At 50.3% G+C, this 21,789-nt stretch overlaps 1 protein-coding gene across 1 annotated transcript in view; it reads right to left on the bottom strand.

Moving 5' to 3' along the window:
* The window catches only part of MBP (myelin basic protein), a 104,551-nt gene that overhangs the window by 47,943 nt on the left and 34,819 nt on the right, over positions 1–21,789 (bottom strand). Inside the window, exon 3 of the mRNA XM_060405498.1 lies at positions 11,217–11,301. Within this exon, the coding sequence (XP_060261481.1) occupies positions 11,217–11,301 (85 nt within the window). The remainder of the gene's footprint in view (positions 1–11,216; positions 11,302–21,789) is intronic.

Here is a 21,789-nt window from a genome sequence, read left to right as displayed (position 1 = left end):
AACCTCGATGAGCTTCCCTGACCCCTCAGGACAAGTTGCCTGCCCCTTGGCCCCATGGATGCTGCAGGGCCAGCACCACGCTGATCCGGGGCGATGCCCAGGGAACCGACAGAGAGGGCAACTGGAGGATGCAGAGAGGGAGGCGAGATCCTGGGACTGTGGTTCCTGTGTGACCCAGGAAATGTCTGGAAATGCAAGTGCGAGGAGCCAGGGCCGGCCCTGCCCTCACGGCTGCCCCCGCCTGCGGCTGGCAGCTCCGCAGATCTATGGCATCCCCCAGGGCCACCCTCTCTGATGCTCGACAGAGGACCTCGGCGCCCACCCACTGCTGATGAGCCGAAGGCCAAACGAAAACTGCACGCAGACTCGCCTTTCCACTGCGCTCCAAGTGTCGGCCCCCCGCCCGCCGACAGCTCTGCTCACAGCCCCCAGCCCCCGGCCCCCGGCCCCTGCCGTGCACGGCCTACTGGCCCCAGGCTGCTCAGAGGGGACACCCAATAATGGCCACACTGGCCTGACCCTGCAGGGATGGCTCAGGGAGACCCCAGGACTCACGGAGCCCCCGCAGAGGTCAGCTCTATACCTGGGACCCTCCCTGGAGTGGGGGGCGGCCCCCATTCCGCTGTGCTGTGCTCACCTCCCGACCCAGCCTGCAGCACCCCCACTGAGGGGGTTCTTGCTCATTCACACCTTAGAAAACCCAGGGATTATGTGCTGTGTCGATAGACAAGATCAGATCTGAAAAGCTAAAATCAAGTTAAACTAAAAGAAGAGAAGAAGAACATTCATTAAAGAGAGTTGTAATTTTTTTCTTTTTAAGTAAATATGCTGTGAAGAAATGGAAATGTCTGTTTCCTTAGCAACGGTGGTTATGATGGTTGTATTTTTGTTGTTGCTGCTGTCATCTTCTGTGTGTGTGTATGTATGTGTGTGTGTGTGGGTGTGTAGGTGTTCACACGCACTCCCAAGGTTAAAGGATGCCCTTTGTAACAAGATGCCTCTGGATATATTGATCAGTGGATGAATATGCTCTTGATAATTACAACCGTGGTTTGCTTTCTAAGTAATCAGCTCACGTGCTGGGAGCTAATCTGCTTCTTCTTTCTCATCAGAGAAGGGACATGGTGATGGCTGGAGGAAACAGGTGAGAGCTGGGGACAAAGCAGCCTCTGAGAAGAGCTGGCAGACAGGGGGCCCTGGTCTGGCCTCCCCAACCTCCACACACACAGCAGAGACCACGGACAAGGCAACGCTGAGCACGGCATTAATTGATCAGCTTTGGCAGCATCTGACTACAGCAAGCTAGCAGCATGACTTGAGGACAGTCGCCCCGTGCAGACATTTAAATGACAGATTTCCTAACAGAAAGTGCCCACACCACGACCACTGACCTCCGACCTCTGGGGTCACTTCTGCCAACCTCTGCAGGTTAGAGTGTTCCCATAAGGACTAGGATCACTGGGATAAACAATCACAAAATCCCACACTTTTCAATACATTCCTTCTTCTGAAGCAAGGCCATCTTTAGTTTAAAAAATTATTCGCATGAATTTAATCTCATTTTCTATTAGAAAAAGCACATAGAGTGAAATTGCTTGAGTGATGGCAAGTGGGTGGAAACGGGAGACCCACGTTCCCCAACAACTGCAAGGACTGAAAACAATCACACATGAAAAATCCAGCAGCAAAGCTGAAGCAGGAGTCGGTGGCCAGCGTGTGCACAGATCTAACGTTCGTGTCAGGGACATACAGCACTTCACTGATACACACTGTTGACAAAATGTGAAAAACACTTAATGATCTGCACATCCAAGTTGCTGGGCCAGATAGCAAGTTAACTACAGATGACGACGTGTGTGTGTCTCCTAAATATCACATCTCATTTATATGAAATAAAAATCCAGCGTCTCTTGGTGTCTAGGAGCCTTGGAGCTGTCTGCTAGTGAGGCGGGTATGATGGCTCCTCCTGAACGTTTGCAGAGATGGAAACGTGCTTGAGCACGAACAAAACCGCCAGTCCTGCGAGAGCGCGTGAGATCACCCACCACCCTTCTCCCCAGTGCAGGAGACATAAGAGATGCAGCTTCCATCCCTGGGTCGGGAAGGTCCCCTAGAAAAGGGCATGGCTACCCAGGATTCTTGCATGGAGGATCCCATGGACAGAGGAGCCTGCGGGCTACAGTCCATGGGGTCACAAAGAGTCCAACAGGACTGAGCAACTTTACTGAACGTAACAGCCTCCGTGGGAAAGAGGGAAGGCGCACCCACCCCTCAAGGATCCTGGAGGACGTGGTCCCCCTCCCCCACAGGAGTAAGAACAGACAAGGCCACAGCCACCTCCTGAACTGGCGGGAGGAGGACAGCCGGCCCAGAGAGGCGAAATGGCCCTGTACCGCTGGTAACTCGGCCTTGAGGAGAAGGATCTCCAGCTAACCCAGGAATCGGAGGCAACAGCGCCCCAGCCACATGCCAGCTCCTGAGGCCACGTTAGGAGTTCAGGTCGGGTTGGGGTGGAGATTGGACATGGTCCCTTTTCCTGATGGAAACCAAATGTGGTGGTTTCAAGGTGGAGACCTGAGACCCATCAGGCTCACCAGTCACAAGAGTGGCGTGGATGAGGGGAAGGGGCCACGAGGGGGCCACGGGGCTTCTGAGGCCCCGGACCTCGGCTGGACGTGGGGCCGTCCGCCCGCCAGGCCCTCACAGCTGCTATTTGTGCCGGCGCGGCCTGTGTCCCTTTTTGTTCTGGAAATGGTCCCGTTGTCCTTTTGTGAGTCTGATGGCCTCAAGTGACTCTGAGCAGCACATGCTATTCCACAAGCCAGGGCCAGCGGGGGAGCGCCCGGGCAGCCGGCCAGGTGCGGCTGGTCTGCCCATCTGACCACTAGTGCAAGTCGAGGCACCGCCAGCTTGCCGCGGAACAGGGGGCCTCACTCCCGCCTGGACCACAGTCCTCACGGGGGTCTTGGTGCTGCAGGTCCCCAGGGGGCGTGCTCAGCCATCTCAGCAAACAGGCAGTCATCTGCCCCCGGCCCCGCCCATGTCCAGCCCACGTCTAGCCCCCCCGCCCAAGTCCAGCCCCTGGCCCCGCCCACGTCTAGCCCCGCCCCTGCCCCACCCACGTCCAGGCCCCCGCGGCCCGGTCCAAGTCCGGGCCCACCTCCGGAGCTGCCTGCTCAGCCGCCGCCCAGGGGCAGAACGCCTCAGGAGTAAAGGGCTCAGGCGGGCTGTCACACTGGCTGCGGCATGCATCCTCGGTGAAAAGCCGCAGTCTGCAAAGGTGTCTTAGAGAGAGTAGGGGCGGGGGGCGGGGTCCCGGGTCCCACCACCCCTCTGTCATCCACCGGGTGACCGAGCTCCTGCGAGGGCCGCGGGTCAGGCTGTGGGAGGCAGAGGACACACGATATGCCAACCCCCACTGGAGGGCTGCAGCCAGAGCGGGCCCACGGACCCTCAGTGCAAGCAAAGGGCACTGTCCCCTCTTGCGTCACAGCCCTCGGGTAGAAGCCGTCCACCGCCCTGGAGTCCCTGCAGACAGGGAGCCTACCCTCAGTGGGGTGTCACACAGCTCAAGTCATGACACCAAGCTCTGAGGGCCCATTTCAGGGCTGACACAGCCCCCCGTCCCCACACCGCTCTCTTCTGAGGGGGCTGGTCACCTGGGTGCGGAGGCCTGGGGAAGGGCTGCCCCGGCAAAGGCCCTGAGCTTCAGGAGCCAGGAGCAGGTGGGGGTGGGGCAGGCAGTGCTGGCCTGCAGGGCCCCAGGGGCGTGGGGAGGCTGGGGGGCCTGCGAGCAGGGGCGATGAGGGCAGAGGGGCATGCTGAGGATGGAGGCCGGGCTCCTGGAGGCATCCAGGTGAGCCGTGCTGGCGGCCTGGACCACATGCCCTGACAGGTGGCAAGTCAGTGCCGGCCAGCCAGTAAGTGCTTCCCAGGTGGCGCTAGTGGTAAAGAACCTGCCGCCGGTGCAGGAGACACGAGAGATTTGGCTTCGATCTCTGGGTGGGGAAGATCCCCTGGTGGAGGGCGTGGAAACCCACTCCAGTATTCTTGCCTGGAGAATCCCATGGAGGAGGATCCTGGTGGGCTGCAGTCCATAGGGTCGCAAAGAGCCAGACACGGCCAAGTGACTTAGCACCCAGCACAGGGAGTAAGTAGGACGAGCTTCTGCGGATGCTGGAGGCTGGAGATCAGTGCTCTTGGTATAGAACACACCAGCAACACAGCCCACCCTGTCCCCGCGGGAAAGGGACACAGTAGCGAGCCGGTGCTCAGACTCCTGGAGAGACTCCTGGAGACGTCGGTGAGTTATCGCTATACGCTCCTTTCTCTTCTGCTGTTTCCCTCTGATGATTACTTCATCTTTAGGAAAACGAGGCTCAGAGCAGAAAACCCAGAAGAGGGAGCCGACTCACAGCCACACCCATTTAATTTAAATATTGTACATGTGATTGAATACCACATTTGTATGTGGACTAGTTAAAGGTCCGGAGAAGGCAATGGCACCCCACTCCCACGATTCAGTGACTTCACTTTCACTTTTCACTTTCATGCATTGGAGAAGGAAATGGCAACTCACTCCAGTGTTCTTGCCTGGAGAATCCCAGGGACGGGGGAGCCTGATAGGCTGCCGTCTATGGGGTCGCACAGAGTCAGACACGACTGAAATGACTTAGCAGCAGCAGCAGCAGTCAAAGGTCATGGGGGCTTCAGGCAGGCCACCCGGATGGATGGGCTGAGGGTCACTTGCCTGCCTGGCTCAGCACCTGCCCTGGGCACTGGCCCAGCCTCTTACGGACTGTTTAACTCGGATGACCCCCCACGGCAGCCTGGAGCCCTGCGGTGCTGGGAGCCCCTTCCACACGGGAACCGGAGCCCACAGAGGCGGAGCCCCCCCCCCCCCCAGAGGTCTGCTCCACACTCCCAGCCGCTAGGTGATACAGCCTCACTCAAGAAGTAAGATGATCCCAGAAGCCAGGACATTGGTCCAGCAGCTCGTGGTGGAGGCGGCGGAGCAGACCTGACACCCCACAGGCACAAAACAAACCTACGCCCACCTTGAGGGCATCACCCGAGCCCCTTGGGGAGCTGTGGGCCTCAGTTCAGTTCAGTTCAGTCTCTCAGTCACATCTGACTCTTTGCGACCCCAAGGACCGCAGCGTGCCAGGCCTCCCTGTCCATCACCAACTCCCAGAGTTTACTCAAACTCATGTCCATCGCATTGGTGACGCCATCCAACCATCTCATCCTCTGTTGTCCCCTTCTCCTGCTTTCAATCTTTCCCAGCATCAGGGTCTTTTCCAGTGGGGGGCTTCAGCCAGAAATAAATACAACTGAGAGTGGGGAGAGTGCCCCCAGAGGACTGTCGGGGAACTACAAGGAGAAACTAGTACTTTAAAGACCGCGGGCTTCACAGGTGGCTCAATGGTAGAGGATCCGTCTGGCAATGCAGAGGACCCTGGTTTGATCCCTGGGTTGGGAAGGAAGATTCCTTGAAGGAGGGCATGGCAACCTGCTCCAGTATTCTTGCCTGGAGAATCCCATGGCCAGAGGAGCCTGGCAGGCGACAGTTCCTGGGGTTGCAAAGAGTTGAACACAACTGAGTACTTTAGAGACACAAGGTATCATCTTATTCAGTCAAATGCACAGAGAAGTGATACCCTAGGATGTTTCACTGCTCTAACAAATCTGTCCAATGAGCGCTGCCTCCTTCCCTAAGGACCGTCCCGGACAAGCCCCTGTTCTCCCGGTGGGGCTCAGAGCAGGGCGGGTCCCTGGGCTGCCATCCTGTGTCTCCCGCCTCTGTCTTCCCTGTCCTGGCAGTCAGACTCTCATGGACACAGTGAGCCAGTGGACAGGATGATTTCTAACACTCCTTCAAGTTCTCTGCTTGTGACTTTGATTCCATGGTTTCTATCCACCCAGGAGGTGCACTCACAGGATCCTGATTCTATGGCTTGTCCAGGTATGAAGTAAAGGCCTCAGGCAGCAGCTGGCTCATAATCAGCAGCTCATTAAGGCTGCCCTCAAATATTCCAGGGAAGAGGTTGTGCAGTGATCGTTTCTGAAGGAGTCGGATTCTATCTGGGACACACTGAGCCGCGTCTGCCAGGCAGGACAGAGTGGCTCCCTCACCTGCGGCTGTTACTGAACTGAGGTAGAATTTTAGATCAGTAATGACTGCTGCTTATGGATTTTATAACTCAATCTGATCGTCATAGCATATTAAGTATCACTTAAATAGCATCTCAAAAAGATTTCCTTGTGGAAGGTTCTTGGAAATTAAAAAAAAAAAAAGGCAACTTTTTTTTTTTTTTTTTAATGCTACATGAAGATTCTCAGGGCAATATCTGTCTGTGGCAGAGTACCTTCCAAACTTGGCTGGGCGTTATCTCAGGCCACACAGAGCTCGCAGGTCCTCCCCATCCAGTGGGGAGTCTGCTTCCGCTTGCCATGAGCTCTGGCACCAAGGGCACCTCGAGCCTCAAGGAAACTCATTATCCAGTTGATCACTGTTTGCAAATGAAACGAATCACCAACACACCATAAAAATACCTCGAGGTCACTGACTGCCACGTGATCGCCTGTGATGACGATTTAAACAGGAAAACGCCTGCGCAGCGTGCTAACCACAGCGCTCCCTCCTTCGAGGAGCACACGCAGACGTCTGTCTGAAAACAACAGCTGTCACTGCGGCGGACGGGGGCGGGGCGCCGGCAAGCCCCCAGGTGTCCGCTCGCTTGTCACTCACGGTGGTTCCGTTGTCACCGCCCCGTGCTGGCGAGGAGGCCGACACACAGGCAGATGAGGACAGACACTGCCCCAAACCACACGGCTAGAAGGTGGGGACGGGGAGTCGATGCCGCCTCCCGTGTACAAGGAGAAGCTGATGAGGTCTCACTTCCATCAGGCAGCTGGAAGCTCCAGGTTAAGTGTCAAATTCAGCTGCAGCAACTGCTGTACAGCCAGCAAATGTACATGGGGCCTTACTTCATCTCCACCTGATTTTTTTTATGTTTCATTTCTTTGTGTGTTTTCTCAGAGTAAATTAACTCTGGCCTTGTAAAATAAAAACATACATATATGCACATATATATTCTTCTACCCACTTAAAATAGTGATAAAGAACCCGCCTGCCAGTGCAGGAGACATGAAAGATGTGGGTTCAATCCCTGGGTCAGGAAGATTCCCTGCAGGAGGACAATCCACTTCAGTGTTCTTGCCTGGAGAATCTCATGGACAGAGGAGCCTGGTGGGCTATAGTCCATGGGGTCACAGAGAGCTGGACACAACTGAAGCAACTAAGTATGCATGCGTGCCACTTAAAATATATACGTATATTAGTAATACATAATTTATATGCTTTATAACTTTGTCCTTTTATGTGCCGTGCTGTCCTTAGTCGCTTAGTCATGACCGACTCTTTGTGACCCCAGGGACTGTAGCCCGCCAGGTTCCTCTGTCCATGGGATTCTCCAGGCAAGAGTACTGGAGTGGGCTGTCATGCCCTCCTTCAGGAGATCTTCCTGACTCAGGGATCAAACCTGGGTCTCCTGCATTGCAGGCGGATTCTTTGCCGGCTGAGCTACCAGGGAAGTCCTTATATACATATACTCAAATGTTTCTAATATGAGTACTTTCCCCCTAGACATTGAACCTGGACAATTTTATGTCCATTATCTGACCTGACACAGTGCAGCCACATTCTCAGGATCCCATGAGCCTGTGAGCTGCACTAGCGTCCATCCAGGGTGACAGGACTCCACTGCTCTGACTTGGGAGATGAGCGGCATGTCTGGAAGGGACCACGGTTGCTCTGGAAAGAGCAGGACTGCCCTCTCTTGGAGACTTCTGTCCTCTGGGCATCGTCAGGGAGACCTGCATCTTCGGCCCGCCTTGGCTGAACCACCTGCCCTGCTTTAGTCCCCGGACTCGTGAGCTCTGGGGGAGGGGCTGGGGTGAGTGTCTACCTTCCTTCCTGCCTGGATTTCCAACCACAAGGCTAGTTTGTGCCGAGTGTGTGGGTGTGAGGTTCAACTGTCCCACCGCAGAACAGCCTGGTTCCCCAAATCCCAGGCAGCTCATGGTTCTCATAGGGTGTGATTGAGTCCTAAACTGTTTCTTCCTCTTTGGGTGACCAGGCAAAACAGTCCCAAGTGTGTCCACCTGCAGCCCAAAGACAAACTACAGAAAGATTTCCAAGAGCACGCCAATGAGTTATTAACTCAGATCTAAAGCATGCAGTGAAAGTTTCCCAGGAAATGAAAAAGTAAATACAACTGCTAAAGAAGCCTGGGGCTTCCCAGGTGGCACAGTGCTAAGTGCAGGAGACCCAGGTTCGATCCCTGGGTCGGGAAGATCCCCTGGAGAGGGTGTGGCAACCCCCTCCAGTATTTTTGCCTGGAGAATCCCATGGACAGAGGAGCCTGGTGGGCTACAGTCCATGGGGCTGCAGAGTCCAACACGCCTGAGCCCAGTAAAGTCTGCAGGCACTCCCCAGAGACAGAGGGAGTCCCTCTGGTTTGAGTTGTGCAACTCGTGGCTTGAGGCATGTGAGCCTGGCACTCAGCACCTGTGTGCGGTCAGTGCCAGTCAGAGCCTCTCAACTCTCTGTCCGGCCTTTAAGTAGGACTCTCACAGAGCTGGCTTGACCTCCGCTGGGACCCTGAGGACATGCATTCCTCAGACTTGGGTTAGGAAAAGGCTAATGGCCTCCCCCCACGCCTCACCCACCCCTGAGTTCTCTGACACGTGGACAAAATGATGCCCAGGAGCCTGAGGAGCATGGTTAAGTGGCCGCTGGTGACTCGTGGCTCACGGACCATCACAGGAGCACAGCTTCTTCTTGTGTTTAGGGAGTTTCTGTCTGGTCAGGGAAAGACCCAGTTGCTGATTTCTTTGGAGTGACATTAGTATACACTTCAGAATTTGACAAGAATTCATATATACGTCTCCCAAGAGCAGATAGTCAAGACTGATAGCCAAGATTATTTCAGCCTCTTTCCCCCTTATCACTTTAGACTGGGCGTCTTTGGCCCCCAGGAAGGCATTAGGATCGGGAGGTTATATGAAGTTCAAAAGCAGACATCTGATAGCTCCGCAGGGCCCACTCTGCATGACTCAGGAGAGCAGAGCACCAGGCTGGGGAGCCTGGGGGGGGTCCCGTCCCGGGCCACCCCATCCGCGGTCACACTTCCCCCTTGCCGTGACTCAGCGGTGACGGCAGCTCTTGCCCTGAGGCTGACAAGCAGGGAACTCCTCCCCAGTCATCCTGATGGGCTGAGAGCCTGGCCTGTGAGCAGAACCTCAGATCAGCAGATATTTGAGCTGGTCTTACTGTTCAAGGCACCGGGAGCGTACAGTCGACAAGACAGGCAGAAGCTGGCTGATGGCACGATTCTTCCCAGTAAAAGGCAAATCTAGCTTTGTACTGGGATGTTTGCACTTCCTTTGGTTTTCACATTCAACTCTAGATAATAAAAAACTCTCCAAATTGCAGATGGATCTGAGAAGGTTAAAGGAGGGCTTCCTTTCAAAGTACTTCAGGAATTATACCACATTTATAACTTAAGGAAAAGGCTTATAATAGATTTTTTTCGTGTCATACAGCCATTATACACATTTATATACCAATAAAACTGTGTGTGGGCATGCTGATAGCAGAAGAGAAGGCTGATGTTGTTATGAATAATCCTAAAAGCAATTAATCTGCAGAATTATGACAAAGATGATGCTTACTTTAAAAATAAGCGAGCTTAGCCAAAACAACTCTAAAAACTTGCTCTTCTTTGTATGTAGAACCTAAAATTGGACATTTCTGCTTTGTCACTTTCTTTTATGTATTTATACACATATGCAGTTGGAATAGAAGGCTAAAGACACCTTTTAATCTAGAGGATTACAGGCAGCTTTAGTGTTAAAGTCACTGACACTCAGAGGCTCTGTACAGACTCACAGACTGTGCCCCGCTCTAGACCCCAAGGCACGCAGGCTGCTCTCCAGGTAGGCTGCCCCCTCTCCCCCTTCCTCTTCCCCCATGGAGTTCAAACCCCACCACCAAGAGGTGTTGGGCTGTTCAGGCCCCAAGAAAACCCCCAAGCAAATCAGCACACAGCAATGTCTCCTCTCCTGCCTGCCTATCTTGACTCCCCTACACCAATCCTCAGGGCTTCATCTGTGGGCCTTTGGGTTGATTTTCATGGAAGCTTAAGATACTGAGAAAGTGGGCAGTGGTAGCCTGTCTAGTTCCATCCTTCTTGTGTGCCACTCAACAACGATGGGATTATAGAAAAGGAAAGGAATTTTTTAAAACAGCAGATAAATCGGGAACAAAATTAAAAAAAAAAAAAACAAAACTGGGGTGGATTTTCCTGCCTGATAAGTGAAGTGTGAAGAGACTCTTTTTTGGAAATAAGCAGAGACCCAGCCAGACCCTGAGGGGAGGCCTCGCTCTGTGACTAAGGTATGTCTTAGCAGCCAGAGAACAGCCCTCTGTTTTGATAAGTGAGCCACCAGGAGCCGGCATCTAGGAATACAAACACGTGGAGCAAGGAGCAACACCTAGGCCAGGTCTGCTCGGGTCTCAGCTTGGCCTGTGGCCCTGGGCGAGCCACCAGGCCCACCATCAGGCGGCGGAGGGGACCAAGAGTGAACACACAAAAGTTGGTGGGAACCTGAGAGGCAACCTCCGTCTCTAGGGCGACGAGTAAGTAAACTTTTACAGAAAACATATTTCCCAACACCTCCTGAGTCACTGTTGGCAGTTACCATGAACTCCAGCGTGTCCAGGTCCTGGGACTACCGCCCTTCCTCATTAGATAGTTCCTATGTGCACTGTGACCGCTTCTGATGTCCACACCCAACTGATCAAATACATGATTGGAGAAACAGCGTATAGCAAGGGGAAACCTGGGGAATCTCTGGTGTCTGTGGGCACAAAACAGCACGCGAAACCCAGCCAAGAGCACAAGCAAGACGGAGACTGGCGCTGAGGGTGGCCAGGGCAGTCTCATGGCGGCGGAGCATGTGAGGGTGTTCTCAGGAGGTGGGTGGAGGGTACTTAGCCTCCAGGTTTCTGCACAGCCTGCTCTTCTAACAAGGAGAACAGATTCACAGTTCACTCATGTAATTAGAAAAGTAAGACCTTCTCCAAATGAGAATGTGTTTGCCCAGGATCACCATAGGAAATCACATCTTCTCATTTTCACATTACATACCAAACACATCACTGTCTTCCGAGATCTCCCGGGAAAGGTCACGAGTGTTTCTCTTCTTTTCATATTCTCTGTTAGTTTCACTGTCCTGGGGGGAAAAAAAAACAACACAACATAAACTCTTAAAATAATATGTTTTCCTCCTGACACATTTTGGAGCTGATAAACAAATTCTCACATCCATCCTCAAGGTCTGAGGTGGAATTTCAGTTTAGGCTGTGGATTTCTGTACAGGATGTGGCATTCTGCTTTGTTTTCTCTGCCTGAGCATGCAAGCATCTGGATGTATTTCCGTACAGAAGAAACTGAAATGATTAAATTAAATAAGCTAGACATCATCCCATGTATCTCAGGAATGTGACTACTTGGTTCCTGTTTTGGATTGTGAGCTGAAAGCATGGGATGGAATTGATACCAAAACTGATTCCCTTGGGTTCTAACTTTCTCCCAGTGGTAGCCCTGGGAGAGAAGAGGACATGGAACTACTGACTAGTTCAAAACTGGGAAAAGAGTACATCAAGGCTGCCTATTGTCACCCTGCTTATTTAACTTATATGCAGAGTACATCATGACAAAGGCCAGGCTGGATGAGTCACAAGCTGGAATCAAGATTGCCGGGAGAAATATCAAGAACTTTAAATATGCACATGATACCACTCTAATGGAAGAAAGTGAAGAGGAACTAAAGAACCTCTTGATGAAAGTGAAAGAGGAGAGTGAACAGGCTGGCTTAAAACTCAACATTCAGAAAACTAAGATCATGGCATCCAGTCCCATCACTTCATGGCAAATAGATGGGGAAACAATGGAAACAGTGACAGACTTTATTTTGGGGGGCTCCAAAATCACTGCAGATGGTGACTGCAGCCATGAAATAATAAGAGGCTTGCTCCTTGGAAGAAAAGCTATGACCAACCTAGGCAGCATATTAAAAAGCAGAGACTAATTACTTTGCTAACAAAGGCCTGTCTAGTCAAAGCTGCGGTTTTTCCAGTAAACATGTATGGTTGTGAGAGTTGGACTATAAAGAAAGCTGAGTGCCAAATAATTGATGCTTTTGAACTGTGGTGTTGGAGAAGACTCTTGAGATTTCCTCGGACTGCAAGGAGATCCAACCAGTCTATTCTGAAGGAGATCAGTCCTGAATATTCATTGGAAGGACTAATGCTGAAGCTGAAGTTCCAATACTTTGGCCACCTGATGCAAAGAACTGACTCATTAGCAAAGACCCTGATGCTGGAATGATTGAAGGCAGGAGGAGAAGGGGACAACAGAGGATGAGATGGTTGGATGGCATCACTGACTCAATGGACATAGGTTTGGGTAAACTCCAGGAGTTGGTGATGGACAGGGAGGCCTGGCGTGCTGAAGTCCATGGGGTTGCAAAGAATTAGACACGACTGAACAACTGGACAACAGCAGCAGCCCTGGGGGAAGAGTCCCTTCCAGGGTGCAGGACTGATACTAATATCCTCAACCACCTGGACCTCTGAGGGGAGGGGCTGGACTGGCTGGGTCTCCATCCTGTCTACTCTGGGAACCTGCACCCTCAGAGCTGGAGTTTCTTCCCTCCCTTCCCCCACTCCCTCTGCTTTTTTTATGAAGACCATGGTGCTTTTTTTTGGGTGTGAGAGGACTCCTTGTCTTTTTTCTTGTTTATGTCATTTTTTTTTCCCCAGGGTGCTTTTTGAATTTTAAAATTTAAGTGCACAGAATAGACGTGGTTCAGTTCCTATTTTAAATCAATTTTATGGTATTTAATTATTTTCCTATGGAATGCCTGAGCTTGACATCAAATTCAAAAAGCACTGAAAAGGTCACGGGGAGACGAGTAGGCTCCCTGGGCACCTCCCAGCTGCCACCCTGCCTGCGGGCGAGGTTCTAGCCTCTGTCTTCCTCAAAACAGCCTGGGCTCATTTCAGCCATTGCCCAAGTTCACGCCCTTCCTCCTCCTTTTTGTGTTCATGTAAATGCTGCCACACTCTGGACATGATTCTGCTTCTTGCTCTGTCACTGAACCAGGAGTCCTGGAGAGGTGGTCCCTGAGGACACTGTGTCCTGGTCAGCAGGGACCTAGCCCTGCATCACAGCGTCACTCTTCCCAGGTGACCAGGCTCCAGCCCAGGACCCTGTGACCTGTTATGACTGATGCTGCCTTACTCCTTGCTTGCTTGCTCAACGTTGCACAAGACACATTTCTGGAGGCTGAATGAGTCAAACCATAATCTTTTAAAGACAGTGCCTAACTTGGCTTCTGGCCAGACCGTGGGCAGCCTGCCCCGCTGAGCTCCGCTCCCTGCTGCTTCACTCTCTGGGCTCCATGCACACTTTGCGTCGCTATCTTTCAGATCATCCCTTCCACCTGACCTGGGGGTTCAGGCCCTCACCGAGCCCCACCCCAACGTCAGTGGCTTCCCTGTCTCCAGTCCCCTTCTTGTGTCCCCCTCCCCCCATCCTGTAGATCTGAGCTGGTCTCTACTGTAGACCAATATGCCCCATCCCTGTCTCCCCACCAACACTGTAAACTTTTTGAGGATGGGATATTGCCTGATAAATCTTTCTAGACCCAAACCTGGCACAGCGCCTGGTCCCCCACAAGTGCTGGAGAGAAAACTTCAATTTTATGCTGTTTAAGAATAGCTTGAGGGCAGGAGGACAAGGGGACAACGACAGAGGATGAGATGGTTGGGTGACATTACCGACTCGATAGACAGGAGTTTGAGCAAGCTCTGGGAGTTGGTGATGGACAGGGAAGCCTGGTGTGCAGCAGTCCATGGGGTCACAAAGAGTTGGACACGGCTGAGTAACTGAACTGAACTGAAGACTAGTTTTAAATGGCTAAGTTCTGTTTTAGCAGAGGGAGCCGAAGGTAACGTAGTATGTATTTTTTCGTGTCTACCTATTTATTTTTAGAAGAGAGTAAAACCTGGAACAGAAAGGATTTTGTGATAGATTCGTTCATCAGCTATAAATTCTTGTTATCTGTGTTGGTTTCACGTCTCCCTTCTATGCTGGTACGAATATCAGGTGCTGCGCTATGCTAAGTCATCTCAGTCATGTCCGCCCCTTTGAGACCCTATGGACTGTAGCCCGCCAAGCTCCTCTGTCCATGGGATCCTCCAGGCAAGAATACTGGGGTGGGTTGCTCCTCCAGGGTATCTTTCCACCCAGGGTTGGAACCCGAATCTCTCTTGCATTGGCTGGTGGGTTCTTTACCACTAGCGCCACCTGGGAAACCCATCAATATCATATCCTTCACTAACTACAAAATAATCAGCTTTATTGGAGAAGTGGCTAATTAAATACAATTTAGCTGTTACTGTAAATCATTGTGGATATTTTTTCCCACATTTTAAAATCAGGATGCTCCTGCAAAATCAATTATGTCTTCTAACTAGAATGGACAGCGTTTTCCTTCTCGGTAAAACTCAGTAAAACAGTGCTGAGGGTCAGGGATGATGGTTCAGAGGAAAAGCTTGATATTTCAAGCAAATCATTGTGCTTTCAGTGAATGGAGGTTTATGATATGGTCACACAGCTTCCTCACTATGGAATGAGTCCATGGGTGAGGCTGGAGTGGCATCGTGGTGAAGAGATGCTTCGTGTCTCACACCATGCCTCACGCAGCCTCTGGGCTCTCGTAACAGGGCGCCCTTCCATCAGAGCGCCCACAGGTGCCGCCCCAGCAGCGATACAGGCAGGACCGCGGAAGCACCTCCCCCTCTGCCCCCACCTTCTCCCTTCTCCGTACCAACCCTCTACTTGAGTAAACACCTCTCCCCCACACCATGGAGCACGAAGGTGTGTGGAAAGTACATGCTGCCCTGGGAAATTTACTGACTAATTTCTGTCCAAAGAAAAGAACTTGTTTCCGAGACCTGATACTGTTGCTATTTGTGAGTGTAAAAAGCATCCTTACAAAGAACACACTTTCAATAAGCGAAATGACCACAAGTGACACAAAGAAATTAAAGGTGATGTGTCTCAAATGGAACGGAATTTTCGTGATAAAGAAGAGCTTCCTGTAAGTTATGAAATGTGATAAAGGGCTCAGCCTATAACAGGGTCAGGCCCAGGACATGGAGACCCCAAGTGTCCTTGTCCCAGTGCATCCTGATTCTTAAATTGTGTCTGTGACTGTAAATCTCTGAGTGCGTTTCAAGCTGTTAGGACTTCTTTGTAATATTTGTGGCAGTTTCCCCTTCCATCAGCCTAACAGTGTAAGAATCCACTTACTTTCCCCTGTGAATTTTAGGGGAAAATACAACAAGCACAACTCCCATAATCATCAAGGAGATTCATTATTCAACAACGTTGGCACAATGTTCATCTCAGTTGAAGCAGTTTGCTGTGCTTGCTAACCATCATGTCCAATTCCCTGGCAACAGACCCCATCCTTTCAAGTGTCATTTTTAGAGATTTTCTTCTACTTGGTACAGCTACTGACACACACACACAGTTATGGAGGAAAAGTTGCCTTTTGTCAGCCCAGCCTTTTTATAAGACTGACAGTCTTAGGGTGGCAATTTTAGGAGGAATGACCCAGAGGATAAGCTGCTGATCATTATAGAAACTTCTGACAAATAACAAGAAAGCTCTGGGGGAGGGGTAAAAAAAAAACCCACTGCAGGCACATTTTTTAGAAGTTAAAAAGTTTATAAAAGTTCTGATTCAAACTAGAAAACATATCAGGACAGGAAAGGTGTTGAGACATTTAAAAAGTGACATTCTAAACTGCAAAACCAGGTACCTGTTAGACTTGGAGACATGGTCCACTATAGACTGCTTAAAAAAAAAAAAAAAAAAAAAGAAGTGAGAAATGGTTTCGAGAAGTGTTCAGTCCCTTAAAAAAAGACATTTCCTGAACTGCCACGACACTTGAGTGGGCATCATGGGTTTAGCTGCAGGGGAAGTCTTATCTGGTTTTATTTCCTCAATTCTCTTCCCATTCACTCATCTATTCCCATGAGGACCTTGTTGCAGGAGCCGAGGATGTGAGGAGTGTGAAGGTGTGGGCCTCCGTGGGGAGCTCCCATGTTGTGGACAAAATTCAAAAAGAAAACCAGAGAACCATCCAGCCAGTCCCTATCAGATCAGCCCCATTTAAACTGGTCCCGGGTTGGGTGAGCCAGCTTGCTGAGTGAGCATCACGCTTACTTTTTCTGAGATACTCTAGGAAAAATGCACGGTGTGATCCACCACACTCAGTTTCTCAGATGTTGAGCCAGGTAAGTCTCGCTGGTCACCCACTCCTCCCTCTCCCATGATGTTCCCTCCGTATCTTAGGCTTGACTGATGTCATCGTCTTAAACAGAAAGAAGAAGCCCAGCAGAGATTTCATTACAGGTTCAGCAGCGGCACATTTGCCACACTCCGCATCCACGTTTCAGCCTCTCGGGCTTGCCTGACAGAACACAGCCTGGTTGGAGCCACAGAGCTCTGGGTACCAGTCACCACCCAGCATTATAACCCTCATCAGAGAAGTCTCAGGGTGCCACACGCATCTTTGACCTTAGTCATCATGGAGGGGGTGTTGTTCTTATTGTTTGGTTACTAAGTCATGTTTGACTCCTTCTGACCTCATAGACTGCAGCACGCCAGGCTCTGCTGTCCTCCACTACCTCCCAGAGCTTGCTCAAATTCATGTCCACTGAGTCAGTGATGCCATCCAACCATCTTGCCCTCCACCGCCCCCCCTCCTATTGCCTTTTCTTTCCCAGCATCGAGGTCTTTTCCAATGAGTCAGGTCTTGATTGTACCAAATCATGATTTGCACAAAAGCTAAGAACCGGGTCTCTGAGGACCATTTCTTGTACTTGAATCCAGCCCCCTCAACCCCAACATGGGTAACTTTGGAAAACAATTGAAGTTCCCTCTACTTCATTTGCTCGAGTGTGCAAGGAACATCATGACGCAGAGGTTTCTAGCTGTGTGATTAGGAAATTCCTGTGAACTGAGGACTTTTTAAAATATTCTTGTTTCATCAGAGGAAAGGTAGAGAAGACTTCCTATAACACTGGGGCGATAATTCCCAGAGACAGAAAGAGTGACGGCAACAAGGGAGCGTCTTTGCACACTGTCTTCTGCTGGGGTCACTGATTCCACGTGCACTTTCTGACACGAGCCTTCTTCCCACTGTTTTCTCCCTGGATGTCCAGCCGGGGCCTCAAGCAGAGGGTGGACGCAGCTCCAGGGTCAAAGAAGGCAGAATGTCCCTGGTGGGAATCCTGAGGGGCGGACTTGCATCCCTGGAGCTGGAATGTCACCCCTCTCCAGGGTGGTTGCCCTCTGGCACCCCTGAGCTGCCCGTGACTCTCAGGAGCTGGCGTGGGCTTGGCCACTGGGGTCACCCAGGACCCTCCCCGCCCAGGATCCTCCCAGGAAGGCACTCGGCTGGTGGAGAGAGGAGCCCACGGCGCAGCGACCTGTGAAGGGGGTCAGGCAGGCACCTGGGGCGGAAGCCAGTGCGCTAACCAGCCAGGCCCAGGCTCCAGACACACTTTGTGTTTTCAAGGAAAATTGAGGACTCTCTCTGTGGGAGACTCTCTCTCTCTCTGATTTAAGAAGCAGATCATTCATTTCACTCTCAGAATAAATTGAGGCCCCGTAGAGCTGGCCGTGCACGTGTTTAGCTTCAGTTCCCATTGTCTGCTCTCGGTCACTTCTGAGACCTCAGCGGCCAGCAGAGAGGGCAAGGGAAGCAAGGAAACCATCCGGCCGACGACCAGCCAGCCAGGGCGGTGTGGGCGCTCCAAGGACCAGAGTGAGGCGGGGAGGACCGAATCTACAGGTGCTTTCTGTGGGTGAAAAAGTCCTGTGTGTTCCTTCTGGCTGGGGGCTAGGGGCTGGGGGCTCAGTTAGTAAAGAATCTGCCTGCAGTGCCGGAGACTTGGGTTTGATCCCTGGGTTGGGACGATCCCTTGGAGAATGAAATGGCCACCCACTCCAGCATTCTTGCCTGGGGAATCCCATGAACAGAAGAGCCTGGCAGGCTACAGTTCATGGGGTGCAAAGAGTCGGACAGGACTTGGCGACTAAACCACCACCACATGTTTCTGTTACTTAAGTCTGGTGGTAAACTTTGTTTGAAACCATTAAAGTACCAAAGTACAAGCACCAGAAAAAATCATGTGTGTGTCTGTGTATGTGTGTGTGTCTGAGTGTGTGCGTGACTGTGAGTATGGATGTGTAACTGTATATTGTTTGTAAACTATTAAGAAGTATATAAAATACTTCTGATTACTCTGCACTTATTACTCAGCATTTTTGGTTTATTTCTTAAAATAAACAAGGATCATAGTCTTATTCTTGCTCTTGGCTGGATTTGGACAAGTAACAGAAGATACCAGCAAAACACTGAAAGCTTACAGGATCAAAGTAAAGACTACGAAGAAAAATGAAAACTGCTTCCCCTGGTAACAAAATGGCACAGCCGCTGTGGGAGAGTCGGCTGGCGTCTCAGAAGCAGAGTTACTTATTTGATTCAGCACGTGCGTTCTCTGTATACACCCAGGAGAAATGAAAACATATGTCCATGCAAACACACACACACATGTTCACAGCATCACGATTCACAATCCCAACAGGTGGGAACAACCCAAATGTTCACCAACCAATGAATGGATAAGTAAAACATGGCATTTTCCTACAGTGGAATATTATTCAGTAACAAAAAGGGATGACGTACTGACATTGAGAGGGAAACAGGCAGGAAGGCCAGGGGTCTCCAAACGGAGGAAATAGCCTGCAAGTGTCAGACATTTTTTATCTCTCTTAAGTGGCAGGAGGAAAGAAACTAGCTATATTTTTTCCTTCTCTATACCCCACTCCAGTACTCTTGCCTGGAAAATCCCATGGACGGAGGAGCCTGGTAGGCTGCAGTCCATGGGGTCGCTAAGAGTCGGACACGACTGAGCAACTTCACTTTCACTTTTCACTTTCATGCATTGGAGAAGGAAATGGCAACCCACTCCAGTGTTCTTGCCTGGAGAATCCCAGGGACCGGGGAGCCTGGTGGGCTGCCGTCAATGGGGTCGCACAGAGTCAGACGTGACTGAAGCGGCTTAGCAGCAGCAGCAGACAAATTTAAAAGGAGGTTTCTCTGAAAATACTGTGTTGCATAATGACATCTGGTTTCACCTGAAGTTAACTGTTCTCAAGCCTAGAGATAACCAATGCCTTTTCTTATGGAAATGTTTATCTTAAGCTATGCTAAAATACTATGCATTTACCCCCAAACTCCGTCTTCAAGTTGGTTCCGCCTTTTGGCTCAGAACCTACTTGACAAACCAGTCTGTTATACTCAGATACTGTTCCTCTAATCTGTGTAAATGAAACTATTTGTATGGTGATCTGCTCTTCTTCAAGATTCAAGTTAATCATTTTATGGCCCAGGATGAACCATCTGGTGCCAAGATTATCCCAAAATACATCTTATGGGTGAGGGGCCTGGTGCCATTCTGAGTTTTGAGACATTCCTCTCTTTCATTAACAGACTGCTGGTGACTATATAACATCCAGCTGAAGACTAGCAGGGGGGTACTCTTTCTGCCCCCTTCTGATGCCTATGCCAGAAGCTTTCTCTATCCCCTTTATACTTTAATAAAACTTTATTACACAAAAGCTCTGAGTGATCAAGCCTCGTCTCTGGCCCCGGATTGAATTCTTCTCCTCCGGGGGCCAAGAATCCCGGTGTCTTTGCGTGATTCAACAACAACCTTTCAACATGTGCTACAACACGGATGAGACTTGGAAACATTACGTCAGTGAAAGAAATGAGACACACACACACACACGTTATATGATTACATACATAAGAAATGTCCAGAACAGACAAATCTTTAGAGACTGAAAGCACATTAGTGGTGGCCTGGGGCTGGGGGGTGGGAGTAGGGAGATGGCTAGAGTGATTAACTTGAATAGATTTATGACTAAAGGTACCAAAAATGCTTCCTACTCAATACTGTGGACTCCAGAGGAAAAGAATGCTGACCTTATGACTCTCAATGAGATGAGACTTCAAATCTAGGGCCCCTTTCCTAGATTTGCCTGGAAAACATAAGAAGAATTTTTGATAATATGAGTATATGAAAATCTAGGATTTTTAAAAGTTAAGAAGCTATATGAGAAAAACGAAACCATATGTCCACACTAAAACTTGTCTGTGAGTTTTTGTTTATAGTGGTTGTTATTTATAGCAGCCAAAACGTGGAAACAACCCAACTGTCCATCAGTGGATGAATGGATACATAAAATGTGAAATATCCATACAAAAGATATTCAGTTCAGTTCAGTTCAGTTCATTTCAGTTGCTCAGTCGTGTCCGACTCTTTGCGACCCCATGAATCGCAGCACGCCAGGCCTCCCTGTCCATCACCAACTCCCGGAGTTCACTCAGACTCACGTCCATCGAGTCCATGATGCCATCCAGCCATCTCATCCTCTGTCGTCCCCTTCTCCTCCTGCCCCCAATCCCTCCCAGCATCAGAGTCTTTTCCAATGAGTCATTATTTGACCTTAAAAAGGATGACACAGGCTACACTATGGACGACCATTGCAAATGTCATACTGCCTGAAAGAAGCCTGAGAGAAAAGACCACATATTAAATGGTTACATTCAGACAAAATGTCCAGAGTACAGAAATCTAGAAGCAGTGGTCACGTATGGCTAGGGGCTGGGAGGCTGGGGGGATGAGTGACATCTGAAGGGAACAATTCTTTCCTGAGGTGATGAACAGGTTCTGAAATCGACTGCTGTGAGAGTCCCACACGTCTATGACTAAACTAAAAAATATCACTGAATTGTACAGACTATACAGGCGAGTTGTACGGCATGCGCAGCACATCTCAGTAGAGATGTTTAGAAAGCATGGATGCTTTGCAGGTGGTTTAAGCGACACACTGCCACAGCACTGAAAGAATTTAGCACTGCACGTCTGAGGCACTTGCGGCCCTATTATCTTGGATTAGGAAATGATCCTTTCACTACTTACTTTTAAAGCCACCCTCTCTGGAAGACCATTTAGTAGCATAACTATGATCACAGTGTTCTGTAAATAAGCCATGCAAAGAAAGGAGCTCGGGACTTTATTTCATCACCGACTGTCAGAAGTCAGAGCAACATAAATCTTAACGAGTGTCGCAGTAAAACTGCCTACTGAGGCCTGTTGTGCAACTGGACATGCTAACATCTGCTGTAGGAATGCAGATATCCTGCTGCTTATTTCTGTAAGCCACTGCTCTATCAGCTGGTTAAGTAGCATGAGAAGGACGCTGACATAGGGCGGGCATGGCTCGGGGGAGAGGGAGGTGGGTTTTAGCGGAGCTCTTTTACTGAAAGAGTTTGATGGTTGGGTGACTAGAAAGTTTAGTTAAAATGCACTTAAAGCTAACTCACAGAAGGACATTCATTTAGCTCAAACGGGTAGTCTACAGTAACTGAAAACAGAATAAGGTAACGGAAAATTCTGACTTTCTTCATCTGAAGGTGAATTCACGTCATTTAGTTTCGTAGAATGAAAACCTCTCCTGCCTACTCTCCTTGAACTTGTTGCTCTGAGCCTGCCCGTGGGTATTC

This window comes from Ovis aries, chromosome 23 (genome assembly GCF_016772045.2).
Source record: "Ovis aries strain OAR_USU_Benz2616 breed Rambouillet chromosome 23, ARS-UI_Ramb_v3.0, whole genome shotgun sequence".
Lineage (NCBI taxonomy): Eukaryota > Metazoa > Chordata > Mammalia > Artiodactyla > Bovidae > Ovis > Ovis aries.
This window is presented reverse-complemented; position numbering and strand designations above follow the sequence as displayed.